This window comes from Enhydra lutris, unplaced genomic scaffold, assembly GCF_002288905.1.
Source record: "Enhydra lutris kenyoni isolate GAN:26980312 unplaced genomic scaffold, ASM228890v2 scaffoldscaffold10, whole genome shotgun sequence".
Classification (NCBI taxonomy): Eukaryota; Metazoa; Chordata; class Mammalia; order Carnivora; family Mustelidae; genus Enhydra; species Enhydra lutris.
Genome location: NW_019154094.1, coordinates 3,554,055 through 3,570,319, shown reverse-complemented (window position 1 = coordinate 3,570,319; position 16,265 = coordinate 3,554,055). Strand labels below are relative to the sequence as shown.

General features: G+C 47.3%; 1 protein-coding gene across 1 annotated transcript in view; it reads left to right on the top strand.

The window, feature by feature from the left end:
* LOC111144011 (SURP and G-patch domain containing 1) overlaps positions 1-15,991 on the top strand; it is a 32,088-nt gene extending 16,097 nt beyond the window's left edge. Inside the window, exons 8-14 of the mRNA XM_022498071.1 lie at positions 5,570-5,925; positions 12,696-12,802; positions 13,662-13,839; positions 14,246-14,352; positions 15,185-15,330; positions 15,417-15,546; positions 15,799-15,991. Of these exons, the coding sequence (XP_022353779.1) occupies positions 5,570-5,925; positions 12,696-12,802; positions 13,662-13,839; positions 14,246-14,352; positions 15,185-15,330; positions 15,417-15,546; positions 15,799-15,825 (1,051 nt within the window). The 3' untranslated portion in view covers positions 15,826-15,991. The remainder of the gene's footprint in view (positions 1-5,569; positions 5,926-12,695; positions 12,803-13,661; positions 13,840-14,245; positions 14,353-15,184; positions 15,331-15,416; positions 15,547-15,798) is intronic.
* The last annotated feature ends 274 nt before the right edge of the window (positions 15,992-16,265 follow it).

Sequence of the window (16,265 nt, the reverse complement as noted above, 5' to 3'; positions counted from 1 at the left end):
GGGCTAAATTCTTTTTTTTTTTTAAAGATTTTATTTATTTTAAAAAGAAAAGATTTTATTTATTTATTTGACAGACAGAGATTACAAGTAGGCAGAGAGGCAGGCGGCGGAGGGGGAAGCAGGCTCCCCACCGAGCAGAGAGCTCGATGTGGGGCTCGATCCCAGGACCCTGGGACCATGACCTGAGCCGAAGGCAGAGGCTTTAACCCTCTGAGCCACCCAGGCGCCCCTTTGTGGGCTAAATTCTTAATAACTGCATCCCTCAGTGGGCTCATGGCCATCAGAAGGCATGTTAGATGAAGGTTGTAGCAGCGAGCACAGCATCGCTCATGAGCCACGTGCCACTCTTAACCTGTCACCTGGGCGAGCCACGTTGTTCTTTTCAAGCCCCATTGCTGGCCTCTTACAGGGGAGGAAACTGAGGCAGAGACTGGTGGGAGGAGGTGCCTTTACCACCACACTCCATGCCATTTTAACAGGAAACCCTTATGCTGTCAAGTTGAAAAATCTTTTAAATCTGAATACAGAAACCAAATCCGTATCCCACCATAGCCTTAAATCCATATCCGACCCTTTCTGGTTGCCAGGTTCTTTTTTCACATCCAGCCAACTGTTCCCTTCACTCCTTGAAAATTTTTTCACTTTTGTCTCTTAACTTGTTTTTAAGATGTCATTTCTTTTTTTTTTTTTTTTTTTTTTTTAGAGCAGTTTTAAGTTCACAGCAAAATTGAAGGGAAGGTACAGAGATTTCTCATGTGCCCCTGCCTGTACATGTGCACAGCCTGCCCTGTTATCAACATTCTCCACCAGAGTAGTAACCGATGCAGCTACACTGATACATCATGATCCCCCAAAGTCAGCAGTTTATGTTAGGGTTCACTCTTGGTCTTGTACCTTCTGTGAATTTGAACCAATGTATAATGACACGTATCCATCATCATGGCATCATATAAAGTATTCTTACTGCCCCAAAGTCACCTGTGTTCCCCATAATTCATCCCTTCTTCCTTCTCAATTCCTGGCAACTGATCTTTTTACCGATTCCATGTTTGCCTTTCCCAAAATATTATATAATTGGCGTCATATAGTATGTAGTCTTTTCAGATTGGCTTCTTTTGCTTGGTAATACTCATTTAAGACTGATTGTTCCACGTCTTTATATGGCTTGACAGTTCATTTCTTTTTAGCACTGAGTAATATTCCACTCTCTGGATGTCCCATAGTCTGTTTTTCCATCTAGCTACAGCAGAGCATCTTGGTTGCTTCCAGATTTTGGCGATTGTGAAGGAACTGCTATAAACATCTGTGTGCAGGTTTTTGTGTGGACATAAGTTTTCAACTCTTGGGTAAAATACCAAGAAACGTGATTGCTGGATCGTGTGGTATGTTTAGTTTTGCAAGAAATTGCCAAACTGTCTTCCAAAGTGGCTGTATCATTTGCATTTCCCTCCGTAGTGAGTGAGGGTTCCTGTTGCTCCACATGCTTGCCAACGTCTGATGTTCTCAGTGTTCTGGATTTTGGCCATTCTAATACATGTGTAGTGGTATCTCAGTGTTGTTTTAATTTGCATATTCTTGATGACATAGGATGTGGAAGATCTTTTCGTATGCTTATTTGCCATCTGTGTATCTTCTTTGGTGAAGTGTATGTTAAAATCATCAGTTCATGTTTTAATTGGATAATTTGTTATTGTTGAGTTTTAAGAGTTCTTTGTATATTTTGGATCATAGTCCTTTATCAGATGTGACTTTTGCAAATACTATTTCCCAGTCAGTGGTGTGTCTTCTCTTGATGATATCTTTTGAAGAGCAAAAGTTTTCAATTTCAGGGGCGCCTGGGTGGCTCAGTCAGTTGAGCGTCTGCCTTCAGTTCAGTCATGATCCTGGAGTCCTGGGATCAAGCCCCATATTGGGCTTTCTGCTCAGTGGGGGGGCTACTTCTTCCTCTCCTTCTGACTGCCGCTCCAACTGCTTGTGTTCTTTCTCTCTGTCAAATAAATAAAATCTTAAAAAATTTTATTTTTTTTTAAATTTTTTTAAAAGATTTTATTTATTTGACAGAGATCACAGGTAGGCAGAGAGGCAGGCAGAGAGAGAGGAGGAAGCAGGCTCCCTGCTGAGCAGAGAGCCCGATGCGGGGCTTGATCCCAGAACCCTGGGATCATGACCTGAGCCGAAGGCAGAGGCTTTAACCCACTGAGCCACCCAGGCGCCCCCCAAAATTTTTTTTATTAAGTCCAGCTTATCAGTTTCATGATTGTGCCTTGAGTGTATCAGAAAAGTCATCACCATCCATGAGGTCATCTAAGTTTTCTCCTCTATTACCTTCTAGAAGCCCTATAGCCTTGCATTTTACATTTAAGTCTATGACCCATTTTAGTTAATTTTTGTGAAGGGTATGAGGTCTGTGTCTAGATTCTTTTTTTTTTTTTTTTTTTTTTTTTTGCATGCGGATGTCCACATCCATTCTTTTTTTGAAAAGAATGTCTTTGCTCCATTGGACTGCCTTTGCCTCTTTGTCAAAGATCAGTTGGCCATGTTTATATGGGTTTATTTCTGGGCCCTTTGTCTGTTCTATTGATCTGTTTGTCTATTCTCTCACTAATACCTCACTGCCTTGATACTATACTGACAGTAGGCCTTGAAATCTGGTCGTATCAGTCTTCCAACTTTGTTCTTGTTCAATATTGTGTTGGCTGTTTTGGGTCTTTTGTGCCTATATACGCTTTAGAATCAGTCAGTGTCCACAAAATAACTTGTTGGGATTTTGACTCAGATGGCATTGAATCTATAAATCAAGTGGGAAAGAAGCAACATCTTGATAATACTGAGTTTTCCTATTTACTGTTAAAGAATATCTCTCAAGGGGCGCCTGGGTGGCTCAGTGGGTTAAGCCTCTGCCTTCATCTCAGGTCATGATCTCAGGGTCCTGGGATCGAGCCCTGCATCGGGCTCTCTGCTCAGCGGGGAGCTTGCTTCACCCTCTCCCTCTGCCTGCTGCTCTGCCTACTTGTGATCTCTCTCTCTCTCTGTCAAATAAATAAATAAAATCTTAAAAAAAAAAAAGATCTCTCAAGTTTTTTAGTTTTGAACGCATTTCCTCAGAGTTGTGTAGTTTTCTTTATATAGAATCTGTTCATATTTTGTAGACTTATACCTAAGAACTACATTTTGTTGTGTACTAATGTAAATGGTATTGTGTTTTTAATTTCAAATTCACTTGTTCATTGCTGGGGTATAGGAAAGCAGGGGACTTTTGTATATTAACCTTGTATCCTGCAGCCTTGTAACAATCACCTGTTAGTTCCAGGAGTTTTTTCATCAGCTTTTTTCTACATAGATGCTCATGTTATTTGTGAACAGTTTTGTTTCTCCTTTCTTAATATACTTGTTCTTACCTTCTTTTATTGTATTAGCTAAGACTTCTAGGACAGTGTTGAAACTCATTGGTGGGATAGGATATTCTGGCCTTGTTTCCATTCTTAGTGGGAAACCTGGTTTTCTCCCTATCAAGTATGATGTTAGCTGTAGGATTTTTGGTAGATACTCGTTATCAAGTTGGAAAAGTTCTCTTATGTTTCTAGTTTGCTGTTTTTATCATGAATGGGTGTTGGATTTTGTCAAAGAGTTTTTCTACAGCTATTGATAGGATTATGTGATTGAACTTTTTCAGCCTGTTGATATGATGGGTTGCTTTTTTTTTTTTTAATGTTAAACCAACTTTGCATGCCTGCAATAAATCCACTGTGTGTAATTCTTTAAAAATTAAAAAAAAATTTAGTTGAAGTATGGTTGACACATAACGTAGTTTCAGGTATACAACATAGTGATCAGACAGCTAATATCACAAAATGCTCACGATGAGAAGTGTAGTTACCACGTGTCACCATACAAAGTTATTACAATATTATTGACTGTATTTCCTATGCTGTATTTTTCATCCCCCTGACTTATTTATGACTGGAAGTTTGTACCTCTTAATCTTCACGTATGTTGTCTGCTCCCCCCGTCCTCCTCTAAGTCTTCTTACACATTTGTGGATTTGGTTTGCTAATACTTGGTTGAGAATTTTTACATCTATGTTCATGAGAGATCCTGGTCTGTAGTTTTCTTGTGATATCTTTGGTTTTGGTATTAGGGTAATTGATGAGTTAGGAAGTATTCTCTCTTCTATCCTCTGAAAGGGATTATAGAGAATTGATATAATTTCTTCCTTAAATATTTGGTAGAATTCACCAGTGAACTCCTAGGCCTAGTGCTTTCAGTTTTTGAAAGGTTATTACTTACTCACTTTTTTTTTTTTTTTTAAGATTTTATTTTTAAGTAATCTCTACACGCAACATGGGGCTCGAACCCACCACCCCAAGATCATGAGTCACATGCTCTGCTGACTGAGCCAACCAGGCATCACACTCCATTTCTTTAATAGAAGTACATCTGTTCACATTGTCTACCTCTAGGGCAAAGAAGTACGAAGGAAAACAGAGGGGATGCCACCATCTCCCTGCCCTTCTGTCCCACCTTAGGTACTGATGTTAGCTGGGCTGGGGTCCTTCTGTCCCTTCCTGGCTCTCATGTAGACACATAGAAACAGTCCATGGTGCTTCTTTCTGCTGTCTTTCTTGTATGAAAAGAATTTATAGCATCCTTGAGCCTGCGCATTGCTTTCACAGCACAGCATTATGCTGTGACCACAGACTCCCAAGTCCGTGAGTGCAGGTCTGGCCCCTCCATGTGGAAACCTGTGTAGCCCGTGCTGTGACTGAGCTGTGACTCTTTGCTCTGGTGTGGACCACAGAGTTGGAACCGTCAGCTCAAGATGTGCATAATCTGAGATGAGACATGGTGGGCAGGTGCGGAGGGAGCCATAGTTTCTGCCAGCTCTGAACCCAGCCCCACCTGCTTCACACTTGGGACTGGAGTTGATAGGGAGAGACTAAGGGGACCTCAACTTCCAGTGAGGTGTGGGGCTTTTGCCCTTCAGTTGGAGTCCAGTCCCTGTCCATTCTGATCAGTGTTTCTGTCTTGGCTCATTTGCTATTGATGCCTCTCAGGGTACATTGGAGAGAAGCACAGATGTGTCCGGCCGTCAGGTTTGGGACAAACCCTGCCCTTTCAAGCACCAGGTATCTCTCCCAACTCAGGATTTCTTGGTTTGAAGGCACCAGAGTGCTCATCTAGAACAGCAGGGGAAGAAGCCCCACAGAGCCTGGGAAAGGTCTGACAGAGCCCACCCCTTGTCCTTTGAAGCAGGGGCTCAGTTATGTTGTGATGGGTGCCTGATAGTGCTGGTGCCGGGACTTGGGAGTGACGAGTGGCTTGCGGGAATGGCTTGGTGACAAGCCGCGAGCCTGCCGTGCTGTTCCTCTAGCTTGAGCCACCCGAGACAGCAGCCACTGAAGCCTGGCAGTGCAGGAGGTCATGGTGGAGACCTCGACCCTCCTATGACCCTGGCTTACCTGGCTTACCTGGGCACGTGTGCACAAGGCCCGAGCTGCTCCTGCCCAGAGTCAGGCAGGGGGCTCGGGCCCAGTTGACAGTGTGCCCCCCCCCCCACTCTCCTTTGCAGCTTTCTATATGAACCCAACAGCCAAGGGTACAAATACTACCGCCAGAAGCTGGAAGAGTTCCGGAAAGCTAAGGCTGGCCCCGCAGGCACTTTCATGGCACCCGACCTCAGCCTGAAACGCAAATCCCCTCCTGAGACCCCCTCGGTGTCCTTGCCCCCAGCTGCTGCCTGCCCTGCCTCATCTGCCCCCTCGCCTGCAGTCACCCCAGCTCCAGCCGTCCCCGGGAAGCCAGCCACCACAGCCACTGTGAAAAAGAAGCGAAAGAGCCGGTGGGGGCCCGAAGAGGACAAGGTGGAACTCCCACCCGCCGAGCTGGTACAGAGGGATGTAGACGCCTCTCCCTCACCTCTGTCAGGTGGGCTGACCCCCTTCCCCCACCTCTATCAGGACAGCCTGGCTCCTTTGCTAAGGGAACGTTTCCACACTTCATCTGTGTCGTAGCATGTTTCAGAGTTTCATTCCTTCTTAACGGCTAAATAATACTCCCATTTCACAGATGGGACTACACTTTGTTTATCCATTCACCGGTTGATGGACATGTGGGTTGTTTCCACCTTTTGGCAGCTGCGAATAGTGCTGTTGTGAAACGTTGGTCTGCAAGTACTGTGTGCGTCCCTGATTTTGATTCTCTTGTCCCTACCTAGGAGTGCAATCACTGGGTCATACCGTCATTCAGTTTCACTTTTTTGCAGAACCGCCAAACCATTTTCTACAGCAGCTGCACCATTTGCTAGTCCCACCAGCAGCGCCCAAAGGTTCCCATTTCTCCACATCCTTGCCTTTTGATAATGCCATCCTAGCAGGTGTGAAGTGGAGTCCCGCTGTAGTTTGGAATTGCATTTCCCTAATGTCTCATGGTGTTGAGCATATCTTCATGTGCTGATTGGTCATTTGTGTAGCTTATTTGGAGAAATGCCTATTTAAGTCCTTTGCTCACTTTTAAATTACGTTGTCTTTGTTGTTGAGTTGTAAGAGTTCTTTATATATTCTGGACGTTAACCCCCTATTCAGATATATGGTTTGCAAATACAGCCTCTCATTCTATGGATTGTCTTTTTAGTCTCTTGATGGTTAGTGTCCTTTGATGCACAAACGTTTTGAAATTTTGACTAAGTTCAACTTATTTTTTCTTTCATTGTCTGTGCTTTTGGTTTCATTTGTGAAACTGTAGCTAAGTTCAAGGTCATGAGGATTTGCCCCTATGTTCTGAGTTTTTTTTAGTTTTGGGTTTTTGATCTATTTTGAAGCAACTTTTATATGTGATGTAAGCTAAGGGTCCAACTTTATTCTCTTGCATGTGGAGATCCGGTTTTCCCAGCACCATTTGTTGAAGAGACTTTTCTTTCCCCTTTGGATGGTCTTGATGCCCTTATCAACTCTCAGTTGTCCTTAGATGTAAGGGTTTATTTCTGGGCTCTCTTTTCTGTTCTGCTGGTTTGTATGTCTGTCCTTAGGTCAGTATCAACTGTTTTGATTACCGTAGCTTTCTAATAAGTCAGTCTTCCAACTTTGTCCTTCTTCCTCAAGCTTTAGCTATTGAGGTCTTGAATTTTCAGATGGGCTTCTCCATTTCTGCAAAAACACTGTTGGGATTTTGATAGGAATTGCCTTGAGTCTGTAGATTGCTTTGGATAGTATGGACACAATAATGTTAACAATATTTATGTCTTCCTTACAACAACAGCAACAACAACCAGTCTTCCAGACTGTGAACACAGATGTCTTTCCGTTTATCTAGATCTTCTTTTAATTTCTTTCAACATGGTTTGTGGTTTTCATTGTACATGTCTCATACTTCCCTGGTTAAATTTGTTTCGAAGTGATTTTTTTTGGATGCTATTGTAAACAGAATTGCTTTTTAAATTTTTGTTTAGGATTGTTTGTTGCTAATGTATAGAAATACAACTGATTTTTGCATGTTCATGTTGGATCCTCCAACTTCACTGAACTCACTTATTAGCTCTGACAATCTTTTGATGGATTCTTTAGGTTTTTCCGTATGTATAACTCTGATGATGTCATGTGCAATAAGAGATACTTCTTGCTTTCCAAATGGGATGCCTCTTATTTCTTTTTCTTGCCTGATTGCTCTGGTTAGCACTTCTAGTACTAAGTTGAATGGAGGTGGGGAAAATGGGCATCCTTGTCTTATTCTGATCTTAAGGGGCATGTTTTCAGTTTTTCATTATTGAATATGATGTTAGCTATGTGTTTATCATGTTGATATGTTCTTTCTGTTCCTAGTTCATTGAATGTTTTGACCATGAAGTGGTATTGGATTTTGTCACATGCTTTCTCTGTATCAGTTGAAATGAGTGCATGGGTTTTTTTCTTCAGTCTGTTAATGTGGTGTATTACATTGGTTAATTTTCTCATATTGAGCCATGTGACGTTGTGGTTTACTAGAAATACGTATTTGGCCATTCAGATGACCAAAATAATATTTCTCATATGTATTTGGTCTTTGTTCACAGTTCCTGGCTCACAGTTCCTCCCAAAACCCTTGGAATTTCCTGAGTGATAAGAGCAGTGGGAGCGTCTTTTGTTGTATTATTTGGTCTCCGTCCTCAGTTCATGAAAATGCTTCAGAGCCATAAAGGTGAAATGGGGGTCTTGTTTATAATAAGCCCCTTTCCACCGCAACTGGGTTTACATTACTGAGGTGACTTTTGGAAAGCCCCTAAGGATGGGGGCTGGTTGCCTGGGGAACTGACCATGAACGGAGGGCTAGAACTTTCCATCCCACCCTCTAGTTTCCAGGGAGGGGAGCGGGGCTGGAGGTTGAATCAGTCAACAGCAGCTAGTGATTTCATCAACCATGCCTATGCACTGAAGCCTCCACAAAACTCGAAGACACAGGGTTCAGAGAGCTTCCAGGTTGAACACGTGGAGGTTCAGAGAGAATGGCACACTCAGAGCATAGAAGCTCTGGCCGCTTTCCCCATACCTTGCCCAGGGCATTTTTTTCATCTGGACTTACTAAGTTATTTCCATGCATGATATGTAAGTAAAGCAGTAATCCGGTAAGTAAAGTGTTTTTCTGAGTTCTGTGAGTCAGTATAGCAAACTAATTGAACCCAGGAGGGGATCATTGGAACGTCTGATCTGCAGCCCGCCAGTAGCATATGTGATGACCTGGGCCTGTAGCTGGTGGCTAAAGGTGGTCGGGGTGGAGGGAGCAGTCTTAAAAGACTGACCCCTTAACCCATGGAATCCATTGCTACCTCCTGGTGAATAGTGCTAGAACCGAGTTGACCTATTGGACACCCAGTGGGTATCTGAGAATTGCTCGTTGTGTGGGTGACCCTCCCACACACACATTGGAAATGGCACCAGAATTCTGTTTAAACCACCCTTGCATTTCTGGGATAAATCCCACTTGCTCATAGTGAATAATCCTTTTAACATGCTGCTGTATTCAGTGTGCTGGTATTTTGTTGTGGATGTCTGCATCTATATTCATAAGGAATGTTGCTCTTCAGTTTTCTTGTGGTGTCTTTGTCTGCTTTTGGTATCAGAGTAATACTAATGTTATGGAATGAGGAATATTCCCTCCACTTTTTGGGAAGAGTTTGAGAATTATTAACATTAATTGTTCTTTTAAATGGTTCGTAGAGGGTGCCTGGGTGGCTCAGTTGGTTGGGTGACTGCCTTCGGCTCAGATCAGGATCGCGGAGTCCCAGGATCGATTCCCACCTCGGGCTCCCTGCTTGGTGGGGTGTCTGCTTCTGCCTCTGACCCTCCACTTCTCATGGCTTGCTCACTCACTCTCTCTCAAATAAATAAAATCTTAAAAAAAAAAAAAAAAAAAAGTTGGTAGAAATAAATAAATAAATATGTAAATGGTTGGTAGAATTCGGGGTACCTGGGTGGCTCAATTGGTTAAATGTCTGCCTTCGGCTCAGGTCAGGATCTCAGGGTCCTGGAATAGAGAGACCTGCATAGGGCTCTCTGCTTGGCAGGGAGTCTGCTTCTTCCTCTCATTCTCCCTCTGTGTTTTCTCTCTCTCTCTCAAATGAATAACAAAATATTAGTAATAAATGGTTGGTAGAATTCACCAGTAATGCCATCTGGTTCTGGGCTTTTGTTTATTGGAAGGCTTTTGATTGCCGATTCAGTCTCCTTACTTGCTATAAGTCTGTTTAGATTTTCTCTTTCTTTTTTTTTTTTTTTTTAATGATTTTATTTATTTATTTGACAGAGAGAGAGAGATCACAAGTAGGCAGAGAGGCAGGCAGAGAGGGGGGAAGCAGGCTTCCTGATGAGCAGAAAGCCCGACACCAAGCTCGATCCCAGGACCCTGAGATCACGACCCGAGCTGAAGGCAGAGCCTTAACCTACTGAGCCATCCAGGCGCCCCAGGTTCTCTCTTCTTGAGTTAGTTTTGGTGGTTTATACGTTTCTAGGAATTGGTTCACTTCATCCATGTTACCCAGGTTGTTGGCTTAACAGGTGTTCATCGTAATCTTTTACAGTTCCTTTTTATTTCTGTAAAGTCATTCGTAATATCTCCTCTTTCATTTCTAATTTTAGTGAGTCTTTTCTCATGTTTTTCCTTAGGCAGTCTGTCTAAAGGTATGTCACTTTGGTTGATCTTTTCAAAAAACCAACTTTGGTTTCGTGGATTTTCTATATTTCTCTTCCCTACTTCTTATATCTTCATTCTGATCTTTATTTCCTTCCCTCTGCTAGCTCTGAAATTAGTTTGCTTTTCTTTTTCTAGTTCTTTAAAGTATACAGTTAGGTTATTGATTAGAGATCATTCTTTTTAATTATGTGCAGTTACAGCTCTATGTTTCTCTTGTAGCACTGCTTTTGTTCCATCCCACCTGTTTTGCTGTCATGCTTTTGTGTTCATTCATCTCTTAAATATTTTCTTATCTCTCTTGGTGATTTCTTCTTAGGCCCATTGATTGTTTAAGAGTGTGTTGTTTAATTTCCACCTATTTGTGAGTTTTCCAATTTTCCCTCTGTTACTGATCTCTAGTTTTATTCCATCGTGATCAGAAAAGGTACTTGTTATGATTTCAGTCTTTTAAAATGTATTAAAACTCGTTTTTGGAGCCTAACAGGTAATCTGTCGTGAGGAATGTTCCATGTGCACTGTATTCTGCCATTGTTAGTTTGCATGTTCTGTGTGCATCGGTTAGGTCTTCCTGGTTGTAGTGTTTAATCTTCTATATCCTTATTGATTTTCTATCAAGATACACCGTCCCTTTATAAAAACGGGTCATTGAAGCCTCTAGTGGTTATTGTAGAACTGTGTATTTCTCTCCTCAGTTTTGTCAATTTTGCTATATACTCCTTATATCATTTTTCTGTTTCAAATTTTTTACTAACCTAGAACCTCCTTCTTGGTCTCTTGTAACCTTTTTTGGCTAGAAGTCTGTTTTGTCTGATGCTGGTAAGGCCATCCCAGCTAGCTGTTGGTTACTGTTTGCACGGAGTATATTTTTCTATCCTTTCACTTTTAACTTATTTGTGACTTTGTATCTAAAGCGAGTCCCTGTAGACAGCATACAGATGGATCCTGTTATCTCCCTTAAGCTTTAAAGTACTTGGATCCATTCTTGTCATAGAAAGCTCAGGAAATACATGATGATAAGCCCCATGATTGCCACAGTCAGTTTTGCACAATCCACTCCAACGTCCGCCTCCTTGACAGTTTCAGAGGTGGCCAGAGCATGTGGTCTCGTTTCTCCTTTTCTACGACAAACCCACCAGGGTGGGGAATCTGTTGTCATCCCATTGTGCAGGTGAGAATGAGTGAGTGAGAGAGCCTTTCTCATGGCCTCTGGCTCACTGCCCTCCACATAGCCTGCCCCGAAGGCCGAACCCTCTCCACAGCCCTCGCCCCTGGACACACAAGTATGCCGAGGAGGCCTTTGTGCCCTGGTGCTGACACCTACGTTTCTTGTGCAAGGATGGGCCAAGAGGGAAGGCAGCTCAGCCAAGTTACATGGCTGGCCTTTTGGCCTTGACCGTCCAGCTCTGAGGATGGACTTCTAGTCCAAGGAGAAAAGCTAGTGAAGATTCTGCTACTCCCTAGGGTTCTAGATAGCATCTCTCCCCAGGATTGAGGGTGTCTCGGGTCAGATTGCCATCAAGTGTCCAACTCCAGGGCCCACAGTAATGGAGGGTGCTTCGCCGTGAGTGCTCTTCTGACGTGTGTGTGCCCTTTGGTTCAGAACTCATATCCCTGAAGCCTGGCCCATCTCCCAGCTGGTGAGGAAGCCTCCCTGTGTGGTCTAGTGTGCAGGCACAGGCTCCAAGGGCTTGCATCCAGGTTTAAGGCCCACTGGTCCGCATCGTCCCAAGAGGAGTGTGAGCAGTCCCCACCTGGTTGCTTGCTGGTAAAGGGGCCCAAGGAGAGGGATGATGGGCATGCTGCAAGCACACAGCAGGCTGCTCAAACCTTGCCTACCTTGCCCTGTTCACAGGACTCCCACACAGACCTTCTAGAAGGTATTGGGGTATAAACATGGGCTCAAGGAGCACTTGTGGGTGGTTCTGGCAGGCAAGGCCCCAACCCTGGTGTTCTGGGAGGACCTGGTTCTTTGCATGTACCGGAAGGGCCTCTGTACCCCGTCTGCCCAGCTTCTCCCCCAGGAAGCTGTCGCCTGAGGGGTGGTGGTTTCCGCCGCCCAGATGGGGCCGTCACAGCATCTTCGTGTGCATTAGTGTTGCTGGCTCCAGTCAAACTCCGAAGCCGATGCCAAATTAAATGTCAGTTGCTTTGAGGATGGTCGGCTGCCTCCCCGGAAGGAGCTAACAGCTACACAGCCGAGACTTATGCCAGACTCTGAACCCTTGTGTGTCTACGCTGGGTGTCTGTTCCCTGCAGGGCTATTTCCAAGAGTCAGTTTGTGATACACACACACACACACACACAGGCACAGGCTATCTCGGCTCTCACGTCTCTGCCTTTGCAAAGTCCCCGTCCTGTCACCCGTCAGACATGTGACCTTGAGTGAGGCCCTCACCCTATAAGTTCTGATGTCAGCATCTGCAACATGGGGCTATAGCGCCTGCCTGGAGAGGTCACATGCCTGGACACTGTGCCACATGCAGGAGCAGGCCTGGACTCGTGCATCCATGGCTGACCAGCCTGTGTCTTGTTTTCAGTTCAGGACCTCAAGGGGCTTGGCTATGAGAAAGGGAAGCCCGTAGGTCTGGTGGGTGTCACGGAGCTGTCAGATGCCCAGAAGAAGCAGCTGAAGGAGCAACAGGAGGTAAGTCTGTGGGGCAGAGCAGGCAGGCTCCAGCGGGGCTCGTGGGGTACTGCCCCCACCTCATCTCACAGTTCAGTTGTCGTGTGCTGTTCTTTCCGAGCCTCCCTCTGCCCACAGTCAGGGGAGAGGTCCTTGGGCAGACAGGGCCCTGTCAGCAGCATTCCACCTCCCAGAGACCCTCCCCAGCCTGCGCTGGACCCAGAGCTGAGGCCGTCTCCCACTGCCTGGGCAGCCCCTGAGGCTGGTGCTGTGCAGCTACTTCCCAGCATGCTTGTGGGCTCTTCCTGACTAGGTAGTCTCCACTTAGTTTTCCTTCCAGTGCCCCCCGGCATCCAGGACAGGACAGGCCTGGCTAGCGCTGGGTGCCCGAAACAATGGGACAAATGCTCAGTTGGTGTTGGGCTGTGATTGGGGTAAGGGCTGACTTGGCCTCTCTGCTGCTTTCTGGGGAGCTGCGGGCACCTGTCTGTTGGTCCTTGGGGACACTCAACCCCAGTCACCTCCTCCGGGCCAGCAGCTGCGTCGCCTCTCCCTCAGCCCTTCCACGGTAGGGACCTGCGGTGCACTCGCTTGGTCCACAGCAAGGGTGACTGCGATGTGCTGGGTTCTGGGCCAGAGTCGGTGCAGCAGAGAGGGGGCCTCCCTGCTCCACACTGGTGTTCGGGGAAGCCGGGGCACGCCCTGATGCGGGGCCTTGTGTCTTCCTGAGTACTTGCTCCGAGCCCTGCTCCTGTGCCTGCCCCGGGGAGGGCGCGACGTGGGATGGGTGAGGGCACCTGGCACGTGCAGGAAAGGCGGAAGGGCTAGCCACCTGCACGTGCGGTCCCAGGCCCCACTCACCAGCGTGTGCCGCCCACAGATGCAGCAGATGTATGACATGATCATGCAGCACAAGCGTGCGATGCAGGACATGCAGCTGTTGTGGGAGAAGGCCCTGCAGCAGCACCAGCACGGCTATGACAGTGATGAGGAGGTGGACAGTGAGCTGGGCACCTGGGAACATCAGCTGCGGCGCATGGAGATGGACAAGACTCGAGGTGCGCCGGGGAGCACATTGCGGGTGGGGTGAGGGCCGGGGTCTCTGGGTGAGGCCGTGCCCTCGGCACCGCAGGCTCAGGAAGCCTGCCCGGGAAGGCACCTGGAGGCACCACCTGGGGCCTTAAGCCGCCTTTGCAACTTGTACAGTCTGGAGCAAGAGACTCAGCTTCTCTGCCTCTACTTGGTGGAAAAAAGGAATTCTCTAAGCCGTCAGTGCTGTTTGAACATGGCACTTAGAAGGGCTCCCTGGAGGAGCAGGGTTTGGGTCGGGGCCTCAACCAGCCACCTCATTCCTCTGGGACCTGAGTCCCTGCCCCCCGCCCAAGACTCACATCAGTGCTGTGGGGCCACCCAGCCCGCTCCCTGCCTCTTCCTTTCTCTCACTTTCCCCGATTCTCTGGGCAGAGTGGGCCGAGCAGCTGACAAAGATGGGCCGCGGCAAGCACTTTATCGGAGACTTCCTGCCACCAGATGAACTGGAGAAGTTCATGGAAACCTTCAAGGCCCTGAAGGTGAGCTGGGAGGGTCCCCGGGCACCAGCAGGGGCTATGGGCTGGCTGGCAGGCAGCCAGGCTAGTGGTCCAACCCCTCCTGTTAGCTTCACGAGGCAGGCGTCTGAGGCAGCCTCAAGGCCCCCCCTCATTCACAGGGGGAGCTGGGCCCTCTTGCCTCAGGAGGCATCTGTTGATGATAGACACCGTCTGTGGAGAGAATTAGCAGAAAGCAGCTCAGCTGCTGCTTTAGAAATATCTCCCAGGGCTTCCGGGAAAATCTGCTTTCAGTGGAGCCAATTAAGTGCAGTTTACAGGCAAAGCGTTTCTCAGGCAGAAGGCCCCATGGACTGGGTTCTCCAGAAGAGGAATTCACATTCCTCCCATGCTGTCATTGTGCTTATGAGGAGAGTCTGCCTGACGGGACACATCCCTTGTCATCTTTTGGGGGATTTTTGTAAAACCGTTTTGTGCTGCATAACCTCGTCAACAACTTATTGACCTCATCTTTTTAGCATTCTGTGTAAAGAACTGCCCTCAGAACCTAGGACTTCTCTTTGCTGATGAACCATTAATCTTTCCCGTTGTGGGTGAGGCCTGTGTGACCCGTCTCCTTGCCCTTGTTGACTTGGCCACTAGGCAGCTTGGTACAAAGTCTGGCCCTGGGGACCCTGAGAAGGAGTATTTTGGTCTGTTCTCAAGGAATCTGACCTGGTACAAAGGCTTCAGAAGAGCAGGAGGTCCCAGCGGCCAGTGAGGCCATTGCTGGTGGGACGTGGTGGTGGTCTGGCCAGGGCTGGGACCTGCGACAGTTGTGACCCTGGTGGATGACAGGTTCCTCCTTGCCCTGCAGGAAGGCCGAGAGCCTGACTACTCAGAGTACAAGGAGTTCAAACTGACAGTGGAGAACATTGGTTACCAGATGCTGATGAAAATGGGCTGGAAGGAGGGCGACGGGCTGGGCTCAGAGGGCCAGGGCATCAAGAACCCGGTGAACAAGTGAGTGCACCCCCTGCCGCTTCTCGTGCTGCCAGCAGCCTGGCCGCCTGCTCACTTGGCCCTGTCATCCCCCTGCCCCCCTGCAGAGGCACCACCACAGTAGATGGAGCAGGCTTTGGCATCGACCGGCCAGCTGAGCTCTCCAAGGAGGATGATGAGTATGAGGCTTTCCGCAAGAGGATGATGCTGGCCTACCGCTTCCGGCCCAACCCCCTGGTGCGTGTGTCCCCAGTCCCCGTGTGACTCCTGGCTGGGCTGCCCAGAATCTCAGCAGGGGGCGGCGCTGCTGGTGACAGAGCTGTCTCTCCTTTCACAGTCCCAACTAGGCCAGGTCTCACTAGCGACTCCCCCACCTGCCCTCTGCTCTGGAGGATGTGGGCTCAGCTGTCCCTGGAATGTTCTGGGCAGGAGAAACTGCTGTCTTTAGCATTGACCCCCTCTCCTTCTTATCTTTTTTGCCTCCCACAGAACAACCCCAGACGGCCTTACTACTGAGTATTCTGGAAAAACACACAAATGTATTTTCCAAACGACTGACCATCCCTGGACTGTGGAATGTTCTGGCCTGCATTTCTGCCTGCCCCTCCCATTGTCTCAAGTGTCGTGCCGTGTATTAAAGTTCCAGTGCTTGCCTACCATGGAAGCCTGGTTTTGCCATCACCAGAAGCCCCTCTGTTTCCTTAGCAGCGGGGCTGGGCTGGGCAGATGGGGCTGGGATGCCACTGGGAAAGCTCCGTAGTGCCTGAAAAATATGGGCCCCTCAGCCACCCACAGCCTGGGTTAGAGTTGAGGGGAGGATCCACAGGTCCTCTGAGAGGGACTGGTGGCTGACCAGCCAAGCCCTGGCTGCACCTGGACCAGGGGCACCAGGGACCTCCCAGCGTGGCACTGTGCTGCGGGGCTTAGGGTCGAAGGGGTCCCCAGACAGGGCCCAG